General features: G+C 56.3%; 1 protein-coding gene across 2 annotated transcripts in view; it reads left to right on the forward strand.

Moving 5' to 3' along the window:
- Positions 1-8,196, forward strand: part of CEACAM19 (CEA cell adhesion molecule 19) — a 31,864-nt gene extending 23,668 nt beyond the window's left edge. Inside the window, exons 4-8 of one of the 2 annotated variants that reach the window (XM_058280396.2) lie at positions 3,468-3,551; positions 3,952-3,998; positions 4,651-4,736; positions 5,597-5,656; positions 6,205-8,196. In XM_058280396.2, coding sequence (XP_058136379.1) covers positions 3,468-3,551; positions 3,952-3,998; positions 4,651-4,736; positions 5,597-5,656; positions 6,205-6,258 — 331 coding nt within the window. In that variant the 3' untranslated portion in view covers positions 6,259-8,196. The remainder of the gene's footprint in view (positions 1-3,467; positions 3,552-3,951; positions 3,999-4,650; positions 4,737-5,596; positions 5,657-6,204) is intronic. The other variant, XM_058280397.2, reaches the window with a different exon arrangement.
- Positions 8,197-14,988: the final 6,792 nt, after the last annotated feature.

Genomic DNA, 14,988 nt, shown 5'->3' on the forward strand with positions numbered 1-14,988 from the left:
GAGTTCAGTGGGAAAGGATGCTGTGAGCGATTAGCAATGCCTGCCGGGGTCCTATCAAAGGAAGTGGAGGCACATGTGCCATCCCTGCTACAATTTGTCAAGGACCTCCTTAAAGCTGATCTAAACTTATTACCCTTGTCGAATCTGGTTTGTAAATTCCAAAAGTGTTTTTTTAACCTCTGTCGGGTCAGTCCGCAAATGCCAGTATTGCTTCTTTTAAGCACTACATCTCCCTGAGCTTGTGGTCAACCACTAAGTTGTTGGTGTTGGGTTTTGAGTTTAAGGGAAAAAAAAAGATTTTTACTGGCCTTTGCACATTTTCAACCTAATGCAAGAATGTTCACTTTATCCCTGTTAAAATTCATCATTTGTTTATCATTCCAGTCAGTCAAAATTGTCTTAAAACCTAATTTAGTCATCCAATGAAGCAAGCATTTGTTTCCATTAGAACTTTTATGTAGCAAGTAACCACAAACTCTAACTAGATTGACTTAAGCATAATGGAAATGTATTAGGTCATGTACTGGGAAGTCCAAAGTTTTGTGAATTTACAGACTGGTTTGATCCAGTACCTCAAAATCATGAACCATGACCCAGTTTCTTCCAACCTTTTGGCTGATTTCCAGGGTTATCGGCTCACCTTGAGGCTGTTCCCTGCCTGATTACAAAGTGGCCGCCAGGAGCTCCTGGAGCTCAGGCCACATCTGGAAAGCACCTCCCCTGAACCTTTCTCCCATCTCCATCCACACCCTCCTCACCGCAGATAGTGAAGGACAGTCCTGAGCTTAACTCTGATTGGGCCAACTTAGGTCAAGAGCAAGCCCTATAGAAACTGAAGTTAGGGGCGTGCGGTGCATAGATTGGCTTATGCCTGGATTACACACACTTACCTTAACCCACCACTATGGCAAGGGGGTGGGGTTATGCAAATATGCTCAGACCAATCAAGGCCCACCCTGGCAGCAGGAAGTGGTTAAATCCCACCCACGCCACAGGGATCAGCAGGAAGATCATTCCAGAAGAAAATCCAGAAACTGTAGGGAAGAGAGGGACGGGAAAGGAATGTAGGAAGCACAGCCAATAAATGTTCACTCCACTCCTCCACCCCGTTTGTGTCACACGAGCTTGATGGGCATGCCCTAGCGACATGCCCAAGGCCCTGGCGACCAGCTCGCCATCACCAATGCAAAGGAGGCTTCCTGGTCACACACCTGAGGTTGGGACAAAGAGCCAGAGACCTGTGCAGAAATACCACGATGACCATGGCAGTGATAAATATATCATGACTTGAACAATAGTTTTTCATTGCCTCGTTTGATCTTCACAAAAACCTGCTACTGGGGATAGAGCAGAGTTGGCAAGCTTTTTCTGTAAAAAGCCAGAGAGTAAATATTTCAGCATTGAGGTCGCTTCTAGTCTCTGTCACGTCGACTCAGTTCTGCAGTCGTGGGAATCGAATGGGCATGGCCGTGTGCCAATAAAACTTTATTTATGGACACTGAAATCTGTGTTTTCATATTTCACAGAATATTACTCTTCTTTCTGTTTTTTTTTCAGCCATCTTAGAAATGTAAATTCTTAGCTTGCAGGCTAGACCAAAACAGACGGTGGGGCAGGTTTGGTCCCAGGGGCCATAGTTTGCCAACCCAAGAGAGCAGAGGTTATCTCACACACATGACAGAGGAGGAAACTGAGGCTTAGAGAGGTGAAGCTGTTTGCTAAATGGTGGAGTGACCTGGGGATTGGAAACCAGGCCAGAGTGACTTGTAAGCTCCAGAACTAGACACACGTGTCCTGACCCTCGGATCAGCTTTCTTTCGCCCACAATGATTCCCAGAGAGCTGTGCCCCCAGCTGGGGAGGAAGAGGGGTGGGTACGGTGGGGGGCTGGGGTGAATGTTCGGGAGGTAGGAAAAGGACATTTTTACTTTCGAACCTCTGTGTCTCTTTCTCATACAAATAAAGGAAGGGAAAATTAATTAATTAATTAATTAAAAACCACAAAATTATGTGGAAGAATTTAGGGTGAAAGGACCATGGTGTGTGCAACTTAGCCTCAAATTGGTTCAGGGGGAAAAATTACTCTTGGGGGTGGAGAGAGAAAAAGGACAAAAGCTAAAGGAAATGGGATTTTTAAAAACTAGGTGAATCTGGGCAAAAAATTTATAGATGTTCTTTGTACTCTTTTTGCAACTTTTCTAAACCTGGAAATTATTTCCAAATCAAAAGGTGTTTTTTTTCATGGTTCATGATTTTTTTTAAAGGCATTGAATCACATGGTTTGAAAATACAGTTACTTTTTCTATTCTGTATCCGTTTTCCTGATTTTGGCAAAACAAACATCCCAGTCAGGTTTGTGGGTCCCGAGCACCTCTCTAGAACTTGCTAAGTTCACCCCCCACGCCCCCATCCCCCCACCCTGTTTTACAGAGAGAAAATAGGCAACATTATCAAACTATAAGTTTAAACCATTGTCTTGCTTTCCTTTTATTTCTTTTCTTTTTTCTTTCTTTCTTTTTTTATTGTAGGACATTCATTGCATTTGGTGAATACATTTTGGAGCACTGCTGCACCACCTGGATCATGGTTTACATTGTAGTTTACACTCTCCCCCAGTCCACCCCGTGGGCCATGGCAGGGCATACAATGTTCAGCATCTGTCCCTGCAGCACCACCCAGGACAACTCCAAGTCCTGAAAATGCCCCCACATCATATCTCTTCTTCCCTCTCCCTACCCTCAGCAGCTGCCGTGGCCACTTTCTCCAAGTCAATGCTACAATTTCTTCCATGACTAATCACAATAGTTCCATAGTAGAATATCAGTAAGTCCACTCTAATCCATACTCTATTCCTCCATCCTGTGGACCCTGGGATGGTGATGTCCACTCCCCCTCTATATCGAGAGGGGGTTTAGATTTGGGGTTTTTTTCCCATTTACAATGTGGTAGCCTCCTATTGGTCTCCGTCCTCCCAGCCTACCCCGCTTCGGCAGCCCGAGAGCTCCTGCTAACATCAGTCGGTGTCCATGTCTCCTCTGCTCAGGGCTCTCCCAGCTCCCGTCTCAGAGTTAAGGCCAAAAACCCCCCCCCCCCCCGGCTGACGGGGCCCAGAACTATCTGCCGCCCCCATCACCTCCCTGACCTCATCCCCCGCCTCGCGCTCTCCGCCCAGTGTCACCGCCTCCCAGCTGTTCCTTGATCTTACCAGGCCTGCTCCTGCCTCAGGACCTTTGCACTGGCGTCCTCTCGGCCTGGGACTCTCTTCCCAGGATTTCCGTGACACTCACGCCCTCACCCGCTTCAGGCCTGTGCTCAAAGGCCACCTCCTCAGATGATCCTGTTTGCAACTGCACTTGTGCCCCCCACCCCCACTCTGCCCCATTCCCTCTTCATTTTCCTTCATCACGTCTTCCACTCCCGGGCGTCATACTGCCGATCATTTATCTGAATCCCCTCTCTCTCCGCCAGAGTGTCCGCTCCGGGAGGGCAGGGCTCTTTGTCCGTCTTGTACCCAGCTGCGTCCCCACTGCCTGCGACGCCAGCCGGTGCATGGTGAGTGCTCCGCACGGACTTGTCTAACTGGTCGTTAAATTTGCTGGAGTGATGTCAGGTGTACGTTTAAAATGAGGGTATTTAAATGTCGATTTTAAGAAGACTATTAGGGAAATCATAAAACAGGTGGGCAGAGTAGAATCATTTAGATGGTATGTGTAAAAGGTGACGTTTGAGAAATACCGCTCGTTGGCAGGAGCGGGCAGCTGGGGAAACTGAGGAAGGGCTGTGTGGCCGGGGATCGTGGGAGAAGAGGCCCTGGTGGGATGGGACAGGCCTGGAGTCTGGTCTTTGGCTCACGCTGGGGCGGCGTCCCTCGCTGGGCAGGGTCGTCTTGCTCTGGGGGGGGGGGGGCTTGGAGTCTTTCTCTTTAATTTCCATTCCCGCCCCTTCCCCCCAGGCTGACACCTGCAGAGAAGCCAGAGCTGAGCCTGAGCCCCTCTGCCGGTAAGCCGGCGCCCCCGCCCCAGCCCCCCTCCTCGCGGCTTGCGCCACTTTGACCCGCCCCCCACCGACCCCTTGTTCTCGCTTGCCCAGCCCCGTCCCCGGCTTCCAGGCCCCTCGTGAGCTGGCCCCCACTGTCTTCCTCGGCTTACTCTCTCACGTGTAACAACCCCCCAATCCCCCCCCAAAAAAAATCAGAAATTATGATCCCGAAGGTCCAAATAAATGTAGTTCCTTCCACGCCAGACTCTCTCGGCCAGGCCTTCAGATGCACTAGCCTCACTCCTGCCTCTGCAGAGCTCTTGCTTCTCTTTCCAGGCTCATACGTCCCCTCCTCCAGGAAGCCTTCCCTGACCCTCGGGATGGTCAGGTTCCCCACTGGGCTCCCCCAGTCCCCGAGTTTCCCCATCCCCCCCAAACACTGGCTCAGCACTGCCTGGAGGTGGGTCCATCTCCCACTGGACGGAGAGCCCCAGAGAGGCAGGGCAGGGCTGTCCTGGTCACCGCTGTGCGCCCAGCACAGGGCCGGGTCCAGAAGGGGGGTTTGCGAGAACATGGGTTGAATGAATGAGCGAATGAATGAATGCCCCCGGGCAGCCAGATTGGGCCTGAGGGCCACTGGTCACCCAGGACGCCCCCTTGTCCCCTGCTTCAGGTGACGACAACGTCTACGAGGTGATGCCATCCCCGGTCCTCCTGGTGTCCCCCTTCAGTGACACAGGGTCCAAGGGCCCCGCTGCGGTGAGTCCACCCTCTGCCCCAAAGCCGCCTTCCGACAGGGCTCCTCCCCTCTGACAGTGCTGCGGCACCCTGGGGCGCCCCAACACAACTCGGGGACCACCGCGCTCTCTGCAGGATGCTCCCTGTTTTAAAAACCACGAGGAGAAGCGGATGTGGCTCAAGCAGTTGAGCTCCTGCCTCCCACACGGGAGGTCTCAGGTTCGGTTCCCGGTGCCCCCTGAAAAAACAAAAACAGCAAGCAAAACAAACAAAAATAAAACAACTCAGGGAAGCCGATGTGGCTCCGGGGTTGAGCACCGGCTTCCCACATACAAGGTCCCAGGTTCGTTCCCAGCCCCCCAGTACCTTAAAAAAAAAATCATAAGGAAACAGTGAAACACCAACAGCATTTGCCTCTAGGGTGTGGAGGACAGCGGGTGGGTTTCTTTTCTTTTCTATTCTATTCCTCTGTATTTTCTATACTGAGTGCATATTCCGTTTATAACCAAGGGGGAAGGGTTGAGTTTTTTAAAAAAAGTGTTAAATTAAAACAGAAATTTTTAAAAGCTAACGCTAAAAGTTTAGAACCAAAGGTGTCAGTGGGGTCAAAGGTCAGAGGCATGGAGGTGGGGGGGGCGGTTAACGGGGGGGGGGAATGGATGGGCCTCTGGACGTGCCTCCCCAGGAAGATGGCACCTTCCCACCTGTTTCTGAGGAGTGAGGTGTCGCGAGGGTCATTCCTTTCCCCAGGGGCCAAGCAGTCAGGGAGGGGGCAATGGGGATTGGCATCGAGGTCTGTCTCGAGGCCAAAGTTCAAAGGTCAGAGGGCAGGGGGAAGCGGAGGGGGGGAGGCCTGGCTCACCTGTGTTGTTTCCTTGCAGCCCCCACCCCTGCCTCTGCCCCCGCCCCCAAAGCCTGAGTCCGAGAATCACGAGTACCAGGTGTGGAGCTGCCAGGTGTGGGGGGCGTCCGGGAACCCCAGGAGCCTGGAGCCTGGGCGGGGAGGGGCCAAGTGGAGGAAGTCCTGGGCAGGGGGCACTGTCCATGCTCGCGCAACCCGAAGTCCGCGCCAGCCTCCCCGGGAAGCTTGGGACAGTCCCTTCCCTCCTTTGTAAAAGGGATCCAGGGCCTTAAATTTGCCCAAGAGGAAATGAGGCCCAGAGAGGGATGGGGCTTGCCCGGGGTCACACAGCAGGTCAGGGCCAGAGTCTCAGGCCCTCTCCACCCCCTCTGGGTCTCCGTCCCTGTCTACATCTATCTCAGCGTCTCTCTGCCCCTCTCCTGGGGTCTTCATCGCGCTCTTGCGCTGTGCCTTTTTAATTCTCCTCTAACCCTTTCTCTGCATCTCTTTACATATCCGCGTTTCTCCTCTCGTCCCGCTGTGGCGTCATGCCCGCCCCCCTCTTTTTCTCTCCTGGGCCTCTCGCGCTCCGCCCCTCTCTGTCCCCCATTCTCACAGCTCCTGTCCCCTTGCCCCTCTCCTCCCCAGGACCTGCTAAACCCTGACCCTGCCCCGTACTGCCAGCTGGTGCCCACCCCCTGAAGGCGCCCCCGGCCGGGCCAGCGGGGAGAAGACGACGCCTCCGCCCTCCCCGGGGGGGCCCTCGCCCCCAGCAGAGCCACGCCAGAGGCGCGGCAGGACGCGGCCGCGAGATGGACTCTGCCCAAGACAGCAGGTGCCCGTGAGAGGGGCGCGGCTCCCGCTCCTGCCCGCAGCGCCTCCCGCCCCGGCTGTGTTCCTTCACGTGGCCGGTCCCAGGACACCGGGAAAAGCAGGCTCCTACCCCCTCCCAAGGTCCCCCATCTGGGTATTTGGGGTAAGGAGGGTGCTAGTCACCTCCTGGGCCCCAAAGACCCTTTCCTTCCAGGACAAGGCGGTCCCCACCACGCAGGCCCCGGGGCACGAGGCCCACGTGACGGTCCTGACACGTTACCTGGGCTGCCGGCCCCCGCCCCGCCAGGAGGCTGGACCCTTCTCAACACTCAGCCTCTCCAGAAGCTCCTCCGGCTCCTGTCATTGCTCCCACCATGCCTCCCACCAGGGCCCGCGGCAGCAGCTCCCTTCTCCACCCCCGTCCAAAATAGGACCCCCCCCCCCCGCCCCGGGCATCCCTTAATTTATTCGTTCATTCAGCAAATGCCCGCCGAGCCCCCGCTGGGTGCCAGGCACAGTTCTGAACCCTGCAGCTGTGGCAGGGACAAAGTACTGCCCTCTGGGAGGGAACTGGCAGGGGAGTCAGGAAGCAAAGTAGGGACTCAGATTTGACTCAACTGATAGAGCATCTGCCTACCACCTAGGAGGTCCAGGGTTCAAACCTGGGCCTCCTGGACCCGTGTGGAGCTGGCCCATGCGCAGTGCTGATGCACGCAAGGAGTGCCCTGCCATGCAGAGGTGTCCCCTGCATAGGGGAGCCCCACGCGCAAGGAGTGCGCCCCGTAAGGAGAGCCGCCCAGCGCGAAAGAAAGTGCAGCCTGCCCAGGAATGGCGCCGCACACAGGGAGAGCTGACACAGCAAGATGACGCAACAAAGAGACAGATTCCCAGTGCTGCTGACAAGAAGACAAGCAGACACAGAAGAACACACAGCGAATGGACAGAGAGCAGACAACGTGGCGGTGTGGGTGGGAAGGAAGGGGAGAGAAATTTTTTTAAATCTTTAAAAAGAAAAAAGCAAAGTAAACAACTAAATTCCTTGGTACGTTGGATCATGAAAAGTGCAGGGGGTGTATAAAGAGAGGAAGGGGGACTGGGGGTGTGGGAGATTAAGGCTGGAAAATAGGAAGGCAGAGGAGGAGAGGAGCCTGTGGGGATCGGGGGAGAGCATCCCAGCAGAGAGACCTGCACGTGCGGAGGCCCGGGGGTGGGGCCCTGCGTGGTCAAGGAGCAGCAAGGAGGCCAGTGTGGCCTCAGCGGAGTGGGGAGGGGCAAGGGAGAGGCCGGGGAGCTGGGGAAGGGGTGGATCCTGCAGGACCCTGTCAGGCGCTACAGAGACAGTGGCTTTTGCTCTAGGGACAAACATACATTAATTAACAAGATCGTGGGGTACGCTGACAAGAGCTCCCCAAAATTGTCCGCTTCTACTCCCTGGGGCCCGTGAATGTTCCCTTCGATGGAGAAAGGGGCTTTGAGGATGTGATTAGCTCGCGTCGTTGGTGGGCAGGTCGTCCTGCGTTACTGGGGGGCCCAGTGTCGTCACAAGGGTCCTCATTAGATGGAGGCAGAGGAGACAGAGCCACAGGAGGAGCTGTGACGATGACAAAACGGGGGATCAGAGCGGTGCGCTTTGGAGCGGGAGGAGGGGCCACGAGCCAAGGACGGCAGGCGGCCTCGAAGGCGGGGCAAAGCCAGGAAACGGGGTCTTCTCTGGAGCCCCCCAAAGGCACCAGCCCTGCTGACACCTTGACTTTAGCCCGCTGACACTGACCTGGGAATTCTGACCCCCAGAGCTGCACGGGAATAAATCTATGTTGTGTTAAACCACCGAGCGTGTGATGATTCCTTACAGCAGCACGAGGAAACGAACGCAGGCGCTGCTGGAAGTGCTGGAAGTACGGACAGAGCGGGCGTGGCTGGGAAAGAAGCCGCAGAGGCCAGAGATATTTAGGACAAAGCACTGACAGAATTTGGCATCAGATCGGGGGTGTCAATAACTTGTTTGTTCATCCGTTCGGCGAACACTTAGTAAGCGCCTGCTGTGTGCCGGCCCCATCCTAGGCACTGGGGAGACAGCCGTGAATGGAACAGACAGCCACCCCTGCCCTCCTGGGAGAGACAGGCCCCAGGGAAGTAAACAGCACCCGCTACACTGCCAGGGGGTGATGATGCCGCAAAGGGCACGAGGCGGGGTGCGGAGAAGGCAGGAGCTTCCGGAGACTGGGCACACTCACGGGTGTCTGGCTGGTGCCGGGGAAATGGGGCCTTGCACCCGCAGAAGCCCGTGCAGGGGCGTCCACAGAGCGCAGCCAGGAGCCTCGCACGCGCCCAGCACCCGATGATGGATAGAGAAAACGCCATCTCTCCAGACACCGGAATGTTACTCAGCCCAAAAAGGGGTGAAGGGCTGATAGGTGTGACAACATGGACTGCCCTTGAAAATTCCGGGCTGCCAGGAAGCAGCAGCCACAAAAGGCCGCATCTTGACTGTGCCATTTACGCGAAATGTGCAGAAGAGGCAAATCCACAGAGACGAAAAGTAGCTGCGGTGTCTCCAGGGCTGGGCAAGGGGAGAACAGGGAGAGGCGGCGTCACGGGCCCGAGACTTCCTTGGGGTGGCGAAGATGTTCTAAAGTTGCCTGTGGTGGTGGCCGTGCAACTCCGCGAATCTACCAAGAGCCGCTGAATCGCACAGTTGAAATGGGGGAATTGTGCCGAGTGTGGAGTCCAGCTCAATAAAGCCGTGAAACAAAAACCAAAAAGGGGCCTGGGTTTGGGAGGCCGGTCCTGAGGCCCATTTAGGTGAGCCGGCAGGACGGGGCAGTGGGGACCCGTTCCAGGCTGGGCCTGGGGACAGGGGGCGTGAGGGCGCCCGCCGGCCTCTCCGGCTGGGTGCCGGCTCGTTTCAGTCCGCAGGGCCAGGCTGCGGGCAGGCCGCGAGGCCGCGCTGGGCCAGCAGGGGGCAGCCGAGGCTCACACGGGCCCGGGGACAGCGGCCCTGGCCAGGCGGCGGCGTCCGGCCCTGGTCTCTGCCTGCCCTTTCCTTCCCCTCGCGACCCGGGAGTCCACCCAGCTACCCAGGCCCGCAACCTGGCCCCCACCCTTCCCACCCACACGGTGGCAGGCGCCAGCACCTTTCCACTTGGGCTCTTGAACTTGACCTCCCCGCGGCCCAGCCATGGGTCAGGTGTTTCCCCCACTTCCCGCCGCCCTCGGCTTCCTGCCCTCTCCCAGCCTCCCTCCGCATGGGCAGCCCCCGGGATCTCTCTAAAGAGCTGCCCCTCCCTGCTCAGAACCAGCCCTGGCTCCCCAGTGCCCCTCGAGCCCCGGCTCCTCGCCGTAGCTTCAGCACGCTGTGAGGTCTGGCGCCTGGGGGCCTCTCAGCCTCGCCTGTCCTCACCCCCTGCCCCCCACTCTTACCCTGTGGTCTGTGGTCTACCAAACCGAACTTCTTGATGCTTCATCAATGCACTGTGTTCCATCGCACTTCTGGGCACGAGCAGGTGCAGTTCCCTCTGCCTGGATCCCACCCCCAGCACACAACGCCAGTTTACCTGCCTCACCCCTATTCAATCTCCAGGGCTCAGCTCAAATGTCCCCTCCTCCAGGAAGCCCGCCCTGACCTCCAAGCTGGGTCAGGTCCCCCTGCCCAGTCCTGCCCACTCTGAGTCGTCACTCTCTGGGGATGGGTCTATCTCCCCCACTGGAGTTGGGACCCCTGGAGGGCAGGGCTGACAGGTCCCAGAACCACCCAGCACCAGGCAGGCACCGGGCAGGGGCTCAAGGAATGGGTGTGGAATAAAGGAATGTGTGTGGGTGCCCTTTATGCATTGCCTTCCTTGTCTATACCCAGCAGTCTCCATTCTTTCATTGACAAACGTTTATTGAGCAACTACTGTACACCAAGCTCTGTCGAGCAAACTCTCCGGGGCACCAGAGACGTACTATAAGCCAGAGCAGGCCCTATGCTCCCAGAGCTTGCAGCCTAGCGGGGGAGATGACATGGAACCCGATGTGATAATAATTAACAATCAACTGGTAGTGAACGTTTCTTCTCCGTCCTGCTGTGTTAAGTGCTTTCTGTTGTGAGGAAACTGAGGCTAGGAAATTTTAGATCACACAGGGCATGGACCAGGTGGGCCTGGAACTGAAGTCTTTCTAATGGCAAAGCGTTATCCTCTGCTCGCTTCAGGCTGGTGGGAGGAAGGCGCAAGACGTGGCCCACACGTGGGGGCCTGCCTTCCACGAGAGGGCAGCCAGGAGAGGGCGACGCATAAGCCAGAGGACGAATCTCAGGCACGGAGTGGCGTTTGTCCTGGGCTGGAACGAGGAACCGCCTCCCAGGACCCACCTGCTCCCTCCACCCAAGTGCCGGCCACCAGGAGCCACAGCCCCACCACCACCTTCACCCCCTTTCCGAGGGTCCTGGGCCCCCACTGGGTCCTCGGGCCCGGGGCTCCTGGTTTTACAGCTGAGGAAGTGGCGGCCTGGGGGAGGAAGAGGCTGGCCCGACCACGAGCCGCTATGACTCACGGGGGAAACCCTCCTCCCCTAAGCTCAGCTCCTCATTGTGCAAACGGCCCGTGCTCTCGGTCAGCGAGCGGCGCCCGGGGTCAAGAGCAGGCAGAGGTGCAGACCCCCCCCACCCCTCCGTGCTGCACCCCGCCCCCCACCTGCAGCCGCTGGTGGGAAGGAGGCAGCTTTCTCCCATTCCCGGGGCAGGCAGGGATGAGTTTGGATTGAGGACTTTTTCGCTATTGTTCACCTGGGGAACCCATGTCCGATTTAATCTGAGGAAAGCAGTCGACTGCGGAAGGGCAAATGTCTTTAACATCTTGAACCCTTTCTGGATGCAACTGTAAAAAGTATTCAGATTGACGGCAGCCTGGCCCGAGGGAACTGTCCCCGGCGGTGACAGACCTAACCCCGGTAGGTGGCTCTTCCAGGTGAATTTTATAGGATCTAAACTCTGCCCCAAGGAAGCTTAGCCGGTATGCCAAGAGACCGTGGCATTTGTTGAAAATCCACACACTGACTGGATATTTGAAAACGTTGAGGAATGACTGGTCATTTCATTTTACTGTTTAGGTGAAACGCGGCCTGGTGAGCAGGTTTCTTAGGGTCATTAGCTTTTAGAGGCCCAGGCCGAAGGAGCTACAAATGAAACGATAGGAGGGCTGGACAGAGGGCACGGGCGGGTAGGGGAAGCAAGGCTGGCGGCGGCCTGGATCTTGGCTGTGGGGGGCACAGGGCATGGTGAGTCTCTCTACCTTCAACAAATGCGTGAAATTTGCCATAATAAAAAGTGGTTTGGGATTTTATTTTTATTAATATTATTTGAGTTTTTAGCCATAACTATAAACCCAAGTCTGGTCCCTTCCCATTTTCCTGATGAGAACAAAAAAAATGAGGCCCAGAGAGAGGAGAGCATGCAGCCAGGGCCTTCCGGTCTTTTGGGGTCCCCCGGGAACCAGGCACCCTCTGCGCTCACCTGCATCTGCCTCACTCTGCCCTGTGCTTCCTGCTCTTGACCACCTTCTAGAGAAGTCCAGCCCACCCTTTGCAGTCTGAAGCAGCCCTTTGTCCCGGGCCCAGGCCCTTCCCCCCCTCTCCCCAGACAGCTCTCCTAACCCCACCCGAGGGCCACCTGACTGGGACCAGCCAGCGTCAAGGACCTACAATGAGCCGTCCCACATCCTAAGTCCTCCGCTCTGGGTGCCCTGCTCCCTCTCCCACCTCCTCCCAATTCCCCTCATCCCCTCAGTTCCAGCCACACCCGCCTCCTTGCCGTTCACACTCATCAAGACACACCTGCCTCGGGGCCTTTGCACTGGCTGTGCCCTCTTTCCCCCAGTATCCAAAGGCTTCCTCCGCCAGCTCAAGGGTCGCCTCCCCAGAGAGGCTCTCTCCGACCTCCCTAGCTAAAAAAGAGCAACGCCTCTCCCTCCCTAGCCCCTCGTCCTACTTCATTATCTGTAGCCCTGATCCCTGCCGGCGTTACAGGCTATAGCTGTTTTTCGATCATCAGCCATCTCCCCCTGTTAGGATTTGGTCCCACGAGAGAAGGGATTCTGTGTGTGCGTAGCAGTTTGATATGGTTATGAATTCCGAAGACAGATATTGGATTATTCTTATAATCTGATCTGTACCTGGGCATGATCGAGTTATGATTAGGGCGTTGAGTCTCCGTGGGAACTCACAGATAAAAGGCATGGCAAGAAACAGAGGTGAGGGTTTCTGATGTCGGAGTTTTGATGTTGGAGTTTGATGCTGAAGACTTAAGCTGGAGCCCCAGGAAGTCAGCTCACAGAGGAAAGAGATGCCAGCCCCAGCAAGCCCTGGGAAGAAAGGAACCGTGAACCCAGAGAGAAGCATCGCCCTGGAAGGGAGGAACCCAGGAAGCCTGAACCCTCACAGATGTCGGCAGCCATCTTGCTCCAACACGTGGAAATGGACTTTGGTGAGGGAAATAACTTATGCTTTATGGCCTGGTGTCTGTAAGCTCCTACCCCAATAAATACCCTTTATAAAAACCAACCCATTTCTGGTATTTTGCATCAGCACCCCTTTGGCTGACTAATACAGTGTGTCTCCCCAATACCTAAAACACAGCCTGGCACATTATCAGGGCTCAATAAATACTTGTTAAATGAAGAAACGAATGACTTGGGAAACCCAGGAGAGTGGGGGGAGGGGGTGGGTTTCCAGGCCAAGGGAGGGAACAGACAACAAGCGAGGTGCTCTTTCCAGAGGGGCGGGAGGGGGGTTCCTTTCACCCCAAGAACAGCCTCCCAAGCCCAGGCCTGCCAGGCTGGCACAGGAAGCCACTCCCTGAGGTCAGATCCTTGAACAAATATTGTCCCACCCTGGCGAGGAAGGGAGGGAGGGAGGAAGGGGAGGCGGTCCCAGAAAACAGCTTCAGCGCTGAGCGCTCCTCCCTGAGCCAGGGAGAGGAGACGAGGGTCCTGGCGCAGGGGGCTTGACCAAGCCCCCCTTTCCACCCAACAAATGCTGAGGACGGCAGGGGTGGGTGGGGTGCGGCAGGGAGAGAGAACGCGGAGGCCCCGCCCCGGGGGCCCGCCCCGGCTGCCCCCGCTGCTGAGAGCAGGGGCTGAGGTGGGGGGAGCGCTCCTGAGTCAAGGTCACAGAACCCGTGCCAGCTGGCGGCGCCGCGAGATAAGACTCCCCAGCTCCAGCCTCCCGGGGTAACAATCCTGGGCCTCGGTTTCCTTGACTGCAAAACCACGGGGTTCTGGGAGCGGGGATTGGATGCGCTCATAAACGCAGGCGAGGCAAGGATGGGAAAAAAGGTCATGATATCATTAGCCGCATAGATCCACGGTGGGGCGGGTGGAACTCGCCCGCTGAGCACAGGCCTCGCCTTTACCAGGTCCCAGGTTCAATCCCCAGGACCTCCGAAAAAATAAAGCACACAGGCCAGGACAGCCCAATGGAAATAGGATGCAAGCCACATAAACAATGTTTTTTTAAAGATATTCCCCTTCCCCCTGTTGTCTGCTCTTTGTGTCCATTTGCTGTGAGTTTTTCTGTGTCTACCTGTATTCTTGTCATGCAGGACCAGGAAACTGTGTCACTTTTTTTTTGCATCATCTTTTTTTTTTTTTAAAGATTTATTTATTTATTTAATTTCCCCCCCTCCCCTGGTTGTCTGTTCTCGGTGTCTATTTGCTGCGTCTTGTTTCTTTGTCCGCTTCTGTTGTCGTCAGCGGCACGGGAAGTGTGGGCGGCGCCATTCCTGGGCAGGCTGCTCTTTCTTTTCACGCTGGGCGGCTTTCCTCACGGGCACACTCCTTGTGCGTGGGGCTCCCCTGCGCGGGGACACCCCTGCGTGGCAGGGCACTCCTTGCGCGCATCAGCACTGCACATGGGCCAGCTCCACACGGGTCAAGGAGGCCCGGGGTTTGAACCGCGGACCTCCCATGTGGTAGACGGACGCCCTAACCACTGGGCCAAAGTCCGTTTCCCTTTTTGCATCATCTTGCTGCATCTGCTCTCCGTGTGTGCGGTGCCACTCCTGGGCAGGCTGCACTTTTTTCACAAGGGGCAGCTCTCCTTACGGGGTGCACTCCTTGAGCATGGGGCTCCCCTACACAGGGGACACCCCTGCGTGGCAGGGCACTCCTTGCATGTGGCAGCTCTGCGCATGGGCCAGCTCACCACACGGGTCAGGAGGCCCTGGGTTTGAACCCTGGACCCTCCCTATGGTAGGTGGATGCTCTACCAGTTGAGCCACAACCACTTCCCCAGAATATACGATTTAATATTTCGTAGTAGGGAAACGGATGTGGCTCAACCGATTGAGCTCCCTTCTATGATATAGGAAATCCAGCGTTCGAAGCTCAGGGCCTCCTGGTGAGGGCAAGCTGGCCCACATGGAGTGCCAGCCCACGGGGGAATGCGGCCCTGCGCAAGAGTGCCGGCCAACGCAGAGAGCTAGCGCAGCAAGATGATACAACAGGAGACACAGAGGGGAGAGAACGAGAAGACACAGCAGAACAGAGAGCTGAAGTGCTGCAAGAGAGTAATCGCCTCTCTCCCACTCCGGAAGCTCCCAGGATCGGTTCCCAGAGCCGCCTAATGAGAATACAAGCAGACACA

Source organism: Dasypus novemcinctus, chromosome 18 (assembly GCF_030445035.2).
Source record: "Dasypus novemcinctus isolate mDasNov1 chromosome 18, mDasNov1.1.hap2, whole genome shotgun sequence".
In the NCBI taxonomy this organism is placed as follows: Eukaryota; Metazoa; Chordata; class Mammalia; order Cingulata; family Dasypodidae; genus Dasypus; species Dasypus novemcinctus.